Raw genomic sequence first — 17,273 nt, 5'->3', positions numbered from 1 at the left:
ACCTAAATTTTTACCCCTCTATTACCAACCCCCTTTTTTTAAAAGCCATATTGGTGTCACAGAGTGAGCTGCCATACTTCTCCGAAACCGCTTCACCGATTTTCATGAAATTTTATATTTATATTCAGGAGGTATGAGAATCGATCGTGATCTATTTTTCATCTAAGAGTGGTCCATCAGAAACATTTTTTTATTTTTTGAACAAAATTTTCATTTATTTATGACGTGGCATTAAACAATACATATAACCCTTAATTTTCACCCTTCTATTACCAATCCCTATTTTTTAATAACGAAATTAGTGTGACAGACTTTTTATGAAATTTTATAGATATGTATATTCGATTGAATGTACTACTCGAAAGTTTTTCCAGGAAAGTTGTTTTCATTCAAAACAGATGATACAGTTATAAATCAGAATGACGTAGTCAACTATCTTACAGAATTTTTGAATTCCTGTGCTTTTGGCTTCTGCAATGACAAAATAAAAATCACAAAGCCAGTAGTTGGAAGTTTACTAAATTAACTTAGTTTCCATGTTTCAGACGTACATAATTATTCGCGTGCCGGAAAACCGTCATCGTTGTATAATTAATTAACGCAAGAAAATAAAAATATTTTTATCAGAAAGCATTAAATTGATTCTACTTTATTCATGCATATGATGCTTTTTTTGCTTTATTTTTTTAAGACATTATTTCATTCTAAGGCGGTACGAAGTTCGCGGAGTCAGCTAGTTTATTTATAAAAATATAACAAATTAGTTTTTAATAATTATGAGGTGATAACATCGATTACGTTAATTGGATTTTAAGTATCACACATCTACTCACTATGATGAACCTAACCAGCTCACATATCTTAACGATATTCTGTTCACCTTTTTGTCTAACAAATAGAAGAGAAACATAAAGAGAGAAAGCTGTTAAAAATTGCATTTTGATTATACTATTTTATGAATTGTGCAACTTTTAATTTATATGAAACAATAACGAGTAAATATTTGTCTCTCAAGATTAATAGCAAACATCTGTTGCAATTTGGCAACTGCTAATTTGACGATTGCCAAATATATCCCCTAATCTATCAAAGGGTAATTGCAAAAAAAATAATTTAATAATTAACTGCAATTAATCTCCAAAGAAACAAATATTCACTCATTCGTTTTTTATATAAATCAAAAATTGCAGAATTCATAACATAATATGAACAAAATGTACTTTTCTAAAGTTTTATCTTTTTATATTTGAAGCGTACAGCATCTACATTATAAAAATATGTCAACACTGCTAAACCGAAATTTTTTGTTTCATGTGTGACATTTGCAGCTATAATCAGCTTGTACTTTCGGTAAACTCAACCTTATCCAATGTGAATTTGTATAATTGTTCAATCTAGGTATTTTCACATTTAATATGTTTCTCTATATGCACTCCCAAATGTTCTTAAATAGCCCACTAGAGTAAACTGCTTAAAATAAATGTCACGTGATGTTAGATTTTTCTGCTGTGTGTTGTTTTTTCAAATGTGTTTTTAAACTAACTAATTGAGTAAACTGCTTGAAACAAATTTCACACTTGTAAGGTTTTTCTCCAGTGTGTAGTCTCAAATGTGTTTTCAAAGAATTGGATCTAGCAAACTGCTTAAAACAAATTTCACACTTGTAAGGTTTTTCTCCAGTGTGTGTTGTCAAATGTGTTTTCAAATAACTGGAATCAGTAAACTGCATAAAACAAATATCACACTTGTAAGGTTTTTCTCCAGTGTGTACACTCAAATGTGTTTTCAAAGAATTGGATCTAGCAAACTGCTTAAAACAAATTTCACACTTGTAAGGTTTTTCTCCAGTGTGAAACCTTAAATGTACTTTCAAATTAGTTGCATAAGCAAATTGCTTGAAACAAGTATCACACTTATAAGGTTTTTCTCCAGTGTGTGTCATCAAATGTGATTTCAAATAACTGGAAGTAGCAAACTGCTTAAAACAAATATCACACTTGTAAGGTTTTTCTCCGGTGTGTACCCTCAAATGTGTTTTCAAAGAACTGGCTTGACTAAATTGCTTAAAACAAATTTCACATTGATAAGATTTTTCTCTAGTGTGCACTATCGAATGTCTTTTTAAATCACTGTTTTGAAGGAACTGCTTAAAACAAATTTCACACTTGTAAGGCTTTTCTTCAGTGTGCACAGTCAAATGACTTTTCAAATCATATATACTAGTAAACTGTTTAAAGCAAAGGTCACACTTGTAACGTTTTTCTCCAGTGTGCACTCTCAAGTGTGTTTTCAAATTACTGGCTTGATTAAATTGTTTAAAACAAATTTCACACTTGTAAGGCTTTACTCCAGTGTGCAGTCTCAAATGATGTTTTAAACTTCCTGCTTCAGTAAATTGTTTAAAACAAATTTTACATCTGTATGGCTTTTCTCCAGTGTGTACTCTCAAATGTGTTTTCAAAGAACTGGATCTAGCAAACTGCTTAAAACAAATTTCACATTGAGAAGATTTTTCTCCAGTGTGCAATATAGAATGTGTTTTTAACTCAGCGTTTCGAGGGAACTGCTTAAAACAAATTTCACATTTGTAAGGCTTTACTCCGGTGTGCACTATCAAATGTCTTTTTAACTCATAGTTTCGAGGGAACTGCTTAAAACAAGTTTCACACTTGTAAGGCTTTACTCCAGTGTGCAGTCTCGAATGATTTTTTAAACTTCCTGCTTCAGTATATTGTTTAAAACAAATTTTACAGCTGTATGGTTTTTCTCCAGTGTGTAATCTCGAATGTGTTTTCAAAGAACTGGATCTAGTAAATTGCTTAAAACAAATTTCACATTTATAAAGATTATCCCCAGACTGTATCCTAAAATGTCGTTTCTTTTCAGCTTGTCTCACATGTGGTGTTTTATTACAGGAATGATCAAATAATCCTTTCCCAGTTTCCATTATATTTTCCTCTTGCTGAAAACCTAAAACAATAACCAAACAAAATTATTTGATAAAATTCGAAATCATTAAATGCAGAAGGAATAAATGTAGCAAAAGTTATGGCTGTTGTAGAATGATTGATAAAAGTAAGTAACATAAATAGTTGGGACAAGGGATCATTCAAAAAAGGGGAACCAAAAATTGTTTCAACTCTAGGGTAAATACATTATTTAATGTGGCAGTATATTTAGCATAAACGCTTATACTTTAAACAAACTTTCACAGTCTGGAAATTTTAAAATAAAAGAAAATTTATAGTAAGTACAGTATCACACTTTAACTGCAATTGAACGAAGGTGACATTTTGGCGTAAACTGGTAAAACTTATTTGACAGTTGCGGTGTTGACACTCCAGATTTGTTTTTATTTACTATTACTATTAATTAAACTCACGTTCTGTTAGTACAAAATTAGTGTGATTTGTTGTACAATGGAGTATTTGTTGTACTGGATTATATTTGCCCTCTTTTAACCATAACATTCAACTAGCTTTTTTATTTATTTATTTAATATATGGGACAACCCCATTAAATGTTACAATTTACAATACACAAAATAGTGGTTAAGTACACAGTATTTTAAGATAATAAAATTAAATACTCACTAAATAATGTAGACTAAAAATAAATATCTAATATTCTCTAGAAATATATTCTCTAGAAAAAGCCGCGAAGACAATGGGACTGCAGGTCAACGTATCCAAAACAAAATACATCAAGGTCACGAACAGCACACAAATAGCGGCACCACCAGATCTGGTAACAGAAGCAGACACATTCGAAGCGGTCTCGGAGTTTATATATCTTGGAATACAACTAAATAACAGCAACCTAGTAAGCGTAGAAATTAAGAGAAGAATATACCTGGCGAACAGAGCTTACTTTGGACTAAAGCAGCTCTTAACATCACACATAATTAACAGAAAAACCAAGATACTAATATATGAAACTCTTATTAAACGTATCCTGACATACGCATCAGAGACATGGACTATGGTAAAAAGCGACGAAGAACTGTTAGGCCGCTATGAAAGAAGAATACTTGGGCACATACACGGAGGAGTACAAGAAAGCGGGATATGGCGCAGGCGCTACAATTTTGAGTTTTATCAATGCTATGAAAAATGCAACATCATCCAGTCTATTAAAATTAATAGACTAAGGTGGCTAGGACACCTTGAAAGAATGGACACTGGAGACCCCCAAAGACAGATATTATATCAAGAGCCAGTAGGAACCAGGAAGAGAGGCAGGCCAAGATCTAGATTTAAAACTCAAGTCAAAGATGACTTGAGGAATCTAGGGGTCAGAAGTTGGAAAGCCAGGGCGAAAGATAGGGGGGAATGGAGACTAATTCTTGAAAACAGGCCAAGACCCACACAGGGTTGTAGAGCCAAAGATGATGATGAAAAATAAATATACACATATACATGTACACTTCATCTAATTTAGTTAACGATGTACGTCATCGGCGTCATAGCCTGTGACGTCACATGATACCAACACGAAATATTTAGGGTGTAGGTGTGTTCTTTTTTAGAATCACTTTACCGAGTACACTGGCATTACAGCCACTAGACATATTTTATTATATACGCGTAGAACTAATATTTAAAAGTTTCTATTAATGTTAACTTAAAGAAATACACAATATTATGTTTCATTTAATATGTATAAATGCATTATAAAGCGTTTTTATCAAGAACATTTGTTCGGAACACACTGTAACTGTAATTGAACGAAGGTAAAATTTTGGCATAAATTGGTAACACCTATTTGACAGTTGCGGTGTTGACACTTTTTGTACTTTATTATTTTAAATCTTAAAGTGAATACCTCTTGTTTTATATTTTTACCTATTTAATAAAATCTGTTCTTTTTAGAACAAAATTAGTGTGTTTTATTTCAAAAATGTCATGTAAGTATTTAAATAGTCGTTGTAAAGAGTATATTAATAATTATGTGACCTATTTGATTTAAAATGGATTCAGGATTTTTTTATACTTTGGCAACTATGTCAACTTCAATCTCTGACGTATATAATGACGTAAATCGTTATCTAAATTAGATGGACTGTATGTACACATGTGCATATATATATATATACATATATATATATATATATATATATATATATATATATATATATATATATATATATATATATATATATATATATATATATATATATATATATATATATATATAGTGTAGGTAAAAGTTTATGGTCGGTATGGTAAAATTTATTTTACCATACCGACCATATTGTATTTTATTATAACTTAAAAAATAAATTAAACAATACAAATAGTACTTACATTTACATGACACATTATTAAATCGCGAATCGTCTAAATTGACATTTAAAAACATACGTTTTTCCACTTTTCATGTTGTTTCTTCTTTTGTTTAAAATTAAACCAGATTTTGAACATGTGTTCACAAGGAACAGATTTTGTTACAGTACTACAATATTTTATGAATATAGTGGTTAAGTTAGGATATACATGGCGATGGTTTTTCCACCACTGTAATGGACAGTTCCAATCTCCGTTCGAAATTTTTTGTGGGTAATATCATCAGACAAATACATGTCGACTTCTTTTATATCTCTAGATACAGGTGTATGTTTAGATGAGTCATGTCCAATAAATTCATCAAAAATACACCATGGACTTAAGTCATCTTTATCAGTTTCTTTTTCTTGTACTGGTTGATTTTCACTAGTACAATCTTCTTTTTCTTTTTTTATAGAAGTAACCAGCTTCTTAACTCTTTCTTTTGTTTTTTATAACTAGGTATTCTGATTAATGAATGAATTCCGATTTACGATTGATCTGCATTTTCGATTTCAAATCTTTATTGATAGTTCGTCAAAGGATTTATTTATTGTAAATATTCAATTATGAATTATTTTTCTTAGTCAAAATTATTGACCTAGTATTAGAATAATAATTTTATTTTTAAAAAATGCACATTTGTAGAAGATGCAGCTTTTATGGTCCTCTTTCTGAATATTGCAATGATTTAAACTTCTCCTGACGCATTTCTGTCCGTTTCGACTACTTCTACTACAAGTACTGACATACTGCCACCGCCTCCCAAGCGTCAAAAGGTGATGGATACTTCCATTAATAAAAATATTAGTTCAGAACAAAAGTAACAAATAGATATGGATTTACTAAACCTATGCAAAGACTCGTTTCATCCGTTTTCCATAGTTGAAGAACGAGCTTTTAAAAAGTTTGCAGGGTGGATTCCTGGATATAAACCGCCAACAAGAACCGCCTTGTTCATTATGTCAGGTTCATTACTTCAGGAGTGTTATATCAAAACTAAGCAAATTATTAGATCACAAGTTGTTAAAGAAGTAGAAAATATCTGTATTACTATTGACCTCTGGACATATGGAGTAACTGAGAGTTACATCGCATTAACAGGACAATATTTAACCGAAAATTTAGAATTCAAAACGGTTTTATTAGTCTGCTGCCATTTTTCTGGAAACCATAATTCAGAAAAGATCGCTTTTGAAATTAGTGAAATTATTTCACTAATTTCAAATTTTCATTTCTAAAAAACACATTTCAAAAAAAGTACCTTATCTTTATAAAGGCTTTTAAAGTATCAATTACAACATAACAAAGTTACCAAACGGCCAATCCAAGATGTGGAAACTAGGTAGAACTTCACCTATTACATGTTAAAAAGAATGACTGAGTTAGAAGAGGCAATCCATTCCACATTTGTATTAGTTAATACAGACTTAGACTTAGACCAAATCTAAATAATGAAGACTGGATTATTTGTTCTCAACTTTCCCAAATTTTACGGCTTTTAAAAAAATAACAAGTACAATGAGTGGCCAAAAATACTTGAAGGGTAGTTCAGTGATTGTTATGGTACACTGCCTGCAAGAATCTTGCAATAAAATTTTAGCAAACGGTAACCTTACATCCATAGTATCCGACGTGGTACAATTACTAATATCGGGTTTAGCAAAAAGATTTAGAGGGATAGAACAGAGTGGCACATTGTCATTATGTACATTTATGGATTCACGATTTAAAGTGCAGGGATTTTCTGATAAAAATGCAGATAAAAAAACAAAAGAAAGAGTTAAGAAGCTGGTTACTTCTATAAAAAAAGAAAAAGAAGATTGTACTATTAAAAATCAACCAGTACAAGAAAAGGAAACCGATAAAGATAAACCGGACTTAAGTCCATGGTGTATTTTTGAACAATTAATTGGACATGACTCATCTAAACGTACACCTGTATCGAGAGTCCATTACAATGGTGGAAAAACCATTGCCATGTATATCCTAACTTAACCACTATATTCATAAAGTATTGTAAATGCGAACACATGTTCAAAATCTGGTTTAATTTTAAATAAAAAAAGAACACGGTTAACAAGAAGTAAAGTAGAAAAACTTATGTTTTTAAATGTCAATTTAGACGATTCGCGATTTAATAATAACGTGTAATGTAAATGTAAGTACGATTTACTATTTGTATTGTTTAGTTTATTTTTCAAGTTATAATAAATATATCCTTCATTAGTTTCTTTCACTTTAATAAATATACACATAAACGATAATATCCATTATGTTTGTTTATGTATGTACTCTCTTACTTGAAACTACTGTTAAACAATCATAGTTATTGTTTACGAAAATCGGTTTAGTTGCGTTAAGAGCGTAGGCGCAAATATTTCGGGCCAATGCTTTTTAAAGGTATTCATTTTTTTGGAATCCTGAGAAAACTAACAAATATTTTTGAAAAATTTAAACGCAGAATGAAAGGTGACATTATTGCCGAGGGCCGAAAGTCCCTTAGAATAAACAAAAAAATTTTTTGAATGAGATACTTAAAATTCAAAATCACACTAAATTTTCTCTTTTTTCACCCCTATAACTTATTAAAATAAACATTATAGAAGTTTTCAGAGACTTTCGGCCCTCGGTAATAATGTATTCTTACGTTCTGCGTTTAAATTTTTTAAAAATATTTATTAGTTTTCTCAGGATTCAAAAAAAAGAATGCATTTAAAAGGCCATTGGTCCGAAATTTTGCGCCTACGCTCTTAACGATAAAAACATCAAAGACCCACCTCTACATCTGATTCGGTGCTTTGACTACGCGACATGAGACGTCGCCAAATAATTTCGTAGGAAGGTTTATTTATTGTGGAGTTATATTCATTTTATTATTTTTATTGGAAATAAGGCACAATGTGACTTTAAAATAAGATTATTTTGATGTTTAGATTTTTAATTCGGAAATCGTACTTAAAATACGAATCATTATTAATTTTATTTATATAAAACGATTTCCGAAGTGAAAATCAAAATGTTATATTACACTTATTGTAAAGTAAAATTGTGGCATAATCCCAATAAAAAACAGTAAGCTACCATTTAAATCCATTTCGCCCAAATTTGATTATCTTAGAACATTGTTCAAATGCTAAAAAGACAACAGGTCAAATAAAACCAATAAGTTTGGCAACGTTGAATTTCCCCTTTTTTTATTATTTCCACTCATGCAAGTTCGGCGATTTAAAGGGCGGACCTAATATACCTCTCTCTTTTTAAACAAGTGTTTCTCACTCTATCTCACATAAGGTCCATACCGACCATAAACTTTTACCTATACTGTATATACCCATATATACACACATATATGCATAATAAAATCTTAAAACCTACAAACCCAGCAGTTAATTCTATAATTCTAAGATCCAGGACTATAAAGATAGGAAAATAAAATTAAAAATAAAAAAATATATAAAGTGTTACCTAACTGCAATAAAAACATAAAGTATTATTACAATTACGTTAAGTTTCCACACTCTAAGGTACCAGTAACTCTTTTCTACAAATATTTATATATTTATTGAGAGACATATTAAATACATCTACATTCAGGTTGTTGAACAAAGATAAGCATCTATTCAGTGGGCTATTAGCACCATAGGTTGTTCTACAAAATGGAACATTAAAAGTATTTAGATGACACAAAACATGGTTAAGATCAATCTGACTAGACTAACAAGAGAGGGACAATTAATTCTACCATTTATTAATTTAAAAATCAAAGTTAAACCAAACAGATCGCTCGTCACAGTTTAAGTAATCAAGCTCATAGACCTCTCCATGATAATGTAGTCATGGAGACTATATTGGAGATGGTACTCTAATCCCGCACTTTGAAAGGCGCACACCCTTATGAATTTATGACGAACCCTCCCTACGGAACCACAATTTCCTCAGAAAAATAACAACCTATTTTAACTCTTTAAATGCGACCAGTGAAAGAGCTTCTCCACCAAGAAACAAAGATTGAAAATCAGCTTAGTATACAGAATTTCCTGATCAACACGATGAAATGTGTTAGAGAAATATGTGTAAATTGAATCAGTCTGTTTCCTGCTTCAATGTTTAAAATATCAAGTTGATACATTAATAGATTAGTTAAAGTTGATTTAGTTTTGGAGAAGCCATGTTGCCCCTGTCATCTAAGACCCTTACACCTCCAAGAAATCTGCTTGCTAACTAGACAATCAAATAATTTTGGTATTGCAGGTTGGATACAGATACTGCAATAGCTTTCAATGTTATTTTTTTATCTGGTTTTAAAAATTGGAACAACATAGCTTTAAATGATTTGTAGATACCATATTTAAATAAGCCAGAGTTTACATCACATTGAGTATTGTTTTAAAATATTTGCCTTACCTGAGTGATCTTTTTTTTCTGTTTCAATATTTAACACTTCAAGATCTACTGATGACAGCTGATTTTCCTGATATATATGATCATTTTTCTCAAACTCTTCTTTAATTTTAATATTTACTTTAGTAACTATAAATAAATAAAATAAAATTAGGTTAAATACGTAACATAAAAACCCTCATATAATATGAAAAGCCTTGCTATATAAAAATTCCATTATAATATAATCTTAGACCCTATTGAAAATAAGAGATTAAATAAAAGTCACTACAGTATACCAGAACTAAGAGTTTATATCATATTTTGAGTAATTTTTTAAAATATTTGCCTTACCTGAGTGATCTTTTTGTTCTGTTTCAATCTTTAACTTTTCGAGATCTATTAAGGTGGGTAGCTGATTCTCATGATATATATAATCATTTTTCTCAAACTCTTCTTTAATTTCAATTTTTACTTCTGTAACTATTAATTAATTAAATAAAAATGGGTTAAACACAGTATAAAATTTTTATATAAATACATGAAATTACTGCTCATATTATTTATTTGTGTTATCATATCAACATTTATTTTGAAAATTATATTAAAAAATGTATGAGGTTTTTTAAAAAAAGTGACTTTTCTGCTAGTGACAACACATGGGTATGCAGTTATGACATCAAAACAAAGTGTTTTTTTATATATAAAAATTTACACTTTGTATAAATATGGCAGCAATAATTGTCAGAGTTATATTTGGCAACTGTCAATATTTGTGACTTCATAGCAATCCCAGTGAAAAATAGGTAAATGATTGTAATATCACTTATATTTCAAAAAGTGGGAACTTCTCTCTTACGCCTAGTTCACACTGTGCTAGTATTTTAGTCAAGTAGCGGATAATTTAGTAACTAAACATGTCTGAACAACAATAATTTAATCAAGTAGATTAGTAAGTCATTTAGTTGAGTTGATCCATTTTATTCTATATTTTTCGGGCAAGTGGCACCTCTTACCACATGTTTATGCTCACTTGTTTAGCTCACCAGCTAAACAAGTCCTAACCAGTCGAACTAGTTTCATTAGTTGCTGCAAAAATGTGTTTCACTAGCACAAAGAAACAAGTTTAAAAGTTGTATAGAAATTTAATAAAGTATAGACCTGCTTGTAATTTTGTTATTGCAGGATTCGCACAACTCAATAGGTTATCCTTCAGCTGTATTTGAGAGTGAATTTTCATTAACAGAAAATGTACACATCTTTCAGACATTCTGAAAGTACCTATCAAAGTATTTCCAATACTAATTCTTTCAAAAGAAAATTGGTAGCTACTAGTTTATTTCCTCTATCAATCCATTTTCATACCCATAGCTTGTTTTTATTAATAGCACAAATTTCCTCATCCATTTCTTCTAAAATAGCTGTTATGATTAGCTCAATCAGTTTGTTTACTTTATTGTGTTGTAGGCTGTTCATCTTGCTAAAACACACCCTTTTGAACTTTACAAGTGTGAACGATTTGTAGACAGTAGTGTGTATTTTAATTACTAAATTACTCACTACTCGACTAAAATACTAGAATAGTGCAAACTAGACTTTAAAAAGTTTTAAAGTCTAGTTCATCACTTCCCAGTATATCAGCCTCTTTTTCTTTCTTTGGCCAGTGTATACAATTACCTTCAAATACTTCTTGTTTGACATCCATTATAAACTCTTTTCATTCAGTTGAATTTCTCCAATTACTTGTGACTTGTTCTTAGAATTACTTATTTAACACCACAAAATATGAAAAAAAAAACAGACTCTAAAATACCCAGCAAATATAATATACTAGTAAGATAATAGTATAAAAAGGCAGTTAAATATAAGATAACAATATAGACACATTTGCCTCTATATTCTTCATTGCTATCGAGAATGCCATCTCAATGCACTTAAAAACATATCTGCTCTCGTCTATATTAACAACAACAAATTAAAAATGCAAACAATATTCAGATTTTATTAACCCATGGAACAAGACATATTTAGAATTAGAAAACACTTCAGAAAACCAAATTTTGGTAGAAAAACACATAATGAGCCTATTCAGGAACCATTCCTTACCTTCAAAACAATAGAATTAAAAATACAAGAATTGATTAAAGAATTTTTCGAAGCAATTGTATCATTGTTTTACTATTATACCGCATTGTTACTATTTATTCTAATCTCACCTGATTGATCTTCCTCTGGTTCATTCTTCAAATCTTGGAGATCTAGTGATGTCGATATATGACTCTCTATACATTTTTGGTTATATTCAGGAAGCTCTTTCTTAATTTCAACTTTAACTTCCATAGCTATTAAGGAAATATGCCCATGGTCACCATGTTCATGAGTGCGTGTGCAGACATGATGACTGAGTGGAGTGGAGCATGAGTGAACGCGTGGAGTGCCCCTTTCCTTTCACTCCGCACTCCGCAAATCAAATGACAGCTAAAGCGAAGTGGGAGTATGTTGCCAGATTTCACCTTGTCAACGCCGAATTTATTTTTCGCCATGAATTAGTCCACACAACATACATAAAGGTCATTGACCACTACAACATCTTAACCATGCCCGGGATCTCTTATGGGAGTGACAGCACAGTTTAATACTATGGTGACAGTCCTCTGAAATTTGTATTTCCTAAAGACACCAGAGGGCGTAGGATTCATAGCATAGCTTCGTGACTGCGCAATACCGCAACCAACAAAACAAGTACGCCATTTTTATTGTGGTTTCGACCATCGAGCAAAAAGACAAAAGAGGGAATGTAAAGGTAGTGGGGGCAAAAATATTATTAGACAGGAAGTGCCATCTTGAGAGGCCACATTAAACAAGGAAAGACAGACTCTTTCCTTGTTTAAGAAATCAAATTTAGTTAGGTTATGTCATTTCTGATGTTATTGTTTGTCCCAACTGTCACATGAAAGATTATTTGTATTTTCTATTGAAGTTTTTTAACAATTGCTTCACATTTTAGACTATTATTGTTATTATTTAATTAAAACTTTATTGTGTCCTAGTTTAAAAAAAAGTATTTTAAGTGTATTATGTATTAATATTATGTAATATTAATATTATCTAATATAACAAATAAATAGATAAATTAGAACCCCTACACCACTGTATGATTATTGTGAAGTGTCATGAAATTTAAATTTGGCGCATTCGCATTTCCGGATATGTCCGCCATCAGAGGCCACTTTTTTGGTCTCCTTTTCATAACGATTAGATTCCCTCTTTTGTCTTTTTGCTCGATGGTTTCGACACAGTGTTTCGAGTTGTATTATCTCCGATTAAATAATTGTTTGCTTTTTTGCCATCATATTTAAATAATTACGGTTTTTAACTGTTGCGTTAATGGTTGTAATAATTACAATAAGGATGCTCAAATGCATATTTTTCCAAAAGATAGGGCGGTAAGTAGAAAATGCTGATATAAGATTTTATTTATTTTTTAATAATTGCCTTAAAATGTCCGATGTTGTCCCAAACTTCTTTCCTTTCACGTTATGATGTGTATTAGAATTGTTGCCAATATAGAATTAGGTAAAAGTTTTTTAGGAAATCGTCATTAAAAATGTGGCAATTCTTCAATGTTTTAAGAACTTTTTCTACAAAACTTTTGTTTATTTGTCCTTTTGTAAAGCACCTCTATAAATATACTATTTTACATTATTTCACAGAAAATATTAAAAACAAACTATTTATTTTTTAGCTTTATATTTGGATTAATAAAATTGACAGAGAAGACTTGAAGGCCTATGGACAGGGTTCGAAAGTGTGAAAGCATTTGCACAATTAATTTTGGACCAGAAATAGTAAATAAAATAGAACTTTGCGAATTACCGACAATAAATATTTATTTATCTGCACCATATAATAAATATTTATGTTAAATTATAACAACTAAAATATATTTTTTAAATATATACTACCCAAAATTTGATGTGTTCAGTATACACTTCCACTATTTAGAATAATTCTTCTTTTTTTAAACAAAGTTGTATGCAATAGTAGGATACTTTAGCTATTAATACTGAGAAGTAGGAATTTTTGTGTTGTAGGTTTCCGACAATGAATCTGTCAAAATATGCCCGAGCTAAGCGAACGGAGTTTATAAGTCCACCTTGAAATGTGATGCTATTCCTTCTTTGTTTCTGTGTTGTAATTTATAGAAACTACAGAATAGCCACTGTTTAACCAATTACATTTAAATACATGTAATTAGATTAAGTGCCAAATAGATGATATCCAACGAATTTCAACATGGAATGTTAATAGTCTTTACGAACCAGGAAAACTACACAACCTTATAAAGGAAATGAATTGGCTAAAAATAAATATAATGGGAGTCAGTGAAGTCCGATGGACTGGATCTGGACAGTTTACGAAAGATAAGATTACTATGTATTACTCGTGTAGTGACCCAAAAGATAGACATCACCGACATGGAGTGGCTATTGCTCTTGACAGGAAGATCAGTAAATCGGTGACAGATTTTGTTCCAATTTCCGAACGAGTCATGTTGATCAAAATGACAGGCAAACCAGTAAACATAAATGTGACACAAGCATATGCACCAACAGCAGATAAGTCAGAAGAAGAAATAACTAAGTTCTATAAAGATCTGGAAAAAGCAATAAGACTAACAAAGAAAGAGGATATAAACATAATAATGGGCGACTTTAACGCCAAGGTGGATAAAGGAAGATATGAAGACATAATTGGAGAGTACGGCCTTGGCGTTAGAAATGAAAGAGGCGACCTGCTGTGTGAATTCTGCCAGGAGAACGGTTTTGTCGTCATGAACACATGGTTTCAGCTCCCACCTCGTAAGTTATATACTTGGAAATCACCAGGAGACCGTCCAAATCGAATAATTAGAAACCAAATTGACTACGTTTTAATAAACAGAAGATTTCGTAACGCTATCAAAAGAATCGCAGCATATCCAGGTGCTGATATTGCATCCGATCATAATCCGCTAATAGCAGATGAGAGGTTAAAACTAGCAAAAATTAAGAGAACAAATACAAACACCAGCACGCCTATAAATACAAGAGAACTGATGAGAGACGAAAATCTGAAGAAGAGTTATGCAAATCAAATTAATGAAAGAATGCGAATAATAGAACAAAATGATGATATCGAAGAGATGGTCAATGATATTAAAGGAACGATTCTGGCAGTAAACAGGGAAGTTAAAACACAGATCAGAAAGAGAAAGCATAACGAATGGATGACGGACGAAATTATGGATCTAATGGAAAAGCGAAGGCAACATAAACAACAACGTAATCAAGACAAATACAAACAGATACACAAAGAAATTCGCCAGAAAATTAAGAAAGCAAAAGAACGTTGGATGGTGGAAAGGTGCAAAGAAATAGAACAATTGCAGGAAAAAGGAGATAGTTTTGGACTACATAAGAAGATCAAAGAAATATCGAATATACACAAAAGCCACCACAGAACAAGAATACGCAACCACAGAAACGAATACATAGAGTCAGAAGAGGAGATAGCAATGGCGTGGAAAGAATACGCAGAAAGACTTTTTAATGAGGAAAGACCAACACAACCAACGCGCAAACTTCCTTCCGAAAACTTATCAGGGCCATCAATAATGCGAAGTGAAATAGAATATGCAGTTAGAACCACAAAGATGCATAAAGCAACAGGTCCAGATGAAATTAATATAGAAGCAATAAAACTACTAGACGAGGAGAATATCGAAATCTTGGTAAAGCTGTTCAATAGAATTTATGATACTGGTTACATTCCGCGAGAATGGCTGCAGTCATCCTTTGTGATGATCCCAAAAACAGCTAATGCCACAAAATGCAATGAATCCGCTTAATCAGTTTAATGAGTCACTTGCTGAAATTCTTCCTTAGGATATTACACTCAAGAATGTACAAGATACTAGAAGAACTTAGCGGGTCAACACAATTCGGTTTTAAGGGAGGACTAGGAACAAGAGAGGCAATTTTATGTTTGAACACCTTAATACAAAACTGTTTAGATCAACGAAAAGATGTCTACCTCACCTTCATCGACTACGAGAAGGCATTTGACAATGTTAAACATGATATCATGATGGAACTACTACATAGGGCCAACATTGACCAGAAGGAGATCAGAATTATTCAGAATCTATACTGGAACCAAATGGCAAAGGTGAGGATTGAGCAAGACCAATATACGGATGAATTTGAAATCCGGAAAGGTGTCCGCCAAGGCTGCATACTCTCTCCGATGCTTTTTAATTTATATGTTGAAAATATATTTGCGGAAGCATTAGAAGACACGGAATTAGGCATTAAGGTGAACGGCATACCAATTAGCAACCTACGCTATGCGGACGACACAGTGATTATAACTGATAATTTGGAAGATCAGCAGTTATTACTTGATAGGGTGAATAGCATAGGTAAAAAATATGGCCTCAAAATCAACATTTTGAAAACGAAATATATGGTCATTAGCAGAAACCCTCCAGAAAACCCGATGATATGCATAGGTGACGATCGCATAAAACGCGTGAAAACTTTTAAATACCTTGGCACCACAATCAATGACCAATCGGATCCACAACAAGAGATAAAAACCCGAATACAAATGGCAAGACAAGCTTTTGTGAAATTCAGACCGCTCCTATGTAATCAAAACCTAAATTTCGAAATACGCTACAGAATGGTTAAGTGCTACATATGGTCCATCTTGCTTTATGGCATGGAAACGTGGACTTTGAAAAAAACATCTATCAACAAACTTGAAGCATTTGAAATGTGGTCATTGAAAAGAATGATGCGCATACCTTGGGTGGATAGAGTTCGAAACGATGACGTCCTTAATAGAGCCGGCGTGGAAAGAGAACTCTTTGAATTAATTAAAAAACGCAAGATTGGTTACCTTGGGCACATATTGAGAGGAGCAAAATATGAAATACCACAGTTAATCCTACAAGGGAAGATCGAAGGTAGGAGAGGAGCCGGCCGCAAACAATTATCCTGGTTAAGGAATATTAAAGAATGGACAGGAATACACAATACAGGCGAGCTGTGTCACGCCGCCAAGAACAGAATTCTAGTAATGAGATAGTCGCCTACGCACTTTGGTGTATGGCATGTTAAGAAGAAGACATGTAATTAATGTTTATAAAAAAAATAAAGTAGAAAAAGAACCAACGTTTGTTTTATTTTTGTAATCAAACCCTCAATATTAATCTTTATATTTGAAGAATTACGAGATTTTTTAAAAAGATGTTGCTTGCCTAAGGCCGCCAGATCGCGCATTGTCCAGAAATAACCTACACAGTTTTCTATCTATTCAATAATATTCTTTATCTATTTATCAATAATATTCTTTATCTATTATTTCTTAAGTTAGTATAGTTTTATAACCTAAACTGTTAACATCTAAATAAATTTGTGCATTTCATTCAGAGTTACGTTATTTAATTCTCCAACGAACACACATCATTCTATACAGAATAAAAGTTGAGTATCTGGCTAATCGTAATGAGACTGATAC

The 17,273-nt window shown here is 31.7% G+C and overlaps 1 protein-coding gene across 2 annotated transcripts; it reads right to left on the bottom strand.

Moving 5' to 3' along the window:
* Positions 1-498: 498 nt before the first annotated feature.
* On the bottom strand, positions 499-12,241 carry LOC140432727 (uncharacterized). Of its 2 annotated transcripts, none has more exons than XM_072520799.1 (4): positions 11,924-12,241; positions 10,062-10,184; positions 9,732-9,857; positions 499-2,970 (listed from the first exon to the last, which is right to left on the bottom strand). In XM_072520799.1, exons 1-4 carry the CDS (start codon positions 12,045-12,047, stop codon positions 1,484-1,486), a joined length of 1,860 nt encoding a protein of 619 aa, XP_072376900.1. In that variant the 5' UTR covers positions 12,048-12,241; the 3' UTR covers positions 499-1,483. The 2 variants fall into 2 exon arrangements, with proteins under 2 accessions (XP_072376900.1, XP_072376899.1); XM_072520798.1 differs by having other exon boundaries at positions 10,062-10,190; positions 11,924-12,237.
* Positions 12,242-17,273: the final 5,032 nt, after the last annotated feature.

This window comes from Diabrotica undecimpunctata, chromosome 1 (genome assembly GCF_040954645.1).
Source record: "Diabrotica undecimpunctata isolate CICGRU chromosome 1, icDiaUnde3, whole genome shotgun sequence".
Lineage (NCBI taxonomy): Eukaryota > Metazoa > Arthropoda > Insecta > Coleoptera > Chrysomelidae > Diabrotica > Diabrotica undecimpunctata.
This window is presented reverse-complemented; position numbering and strand designations above follow the sequence as displayed.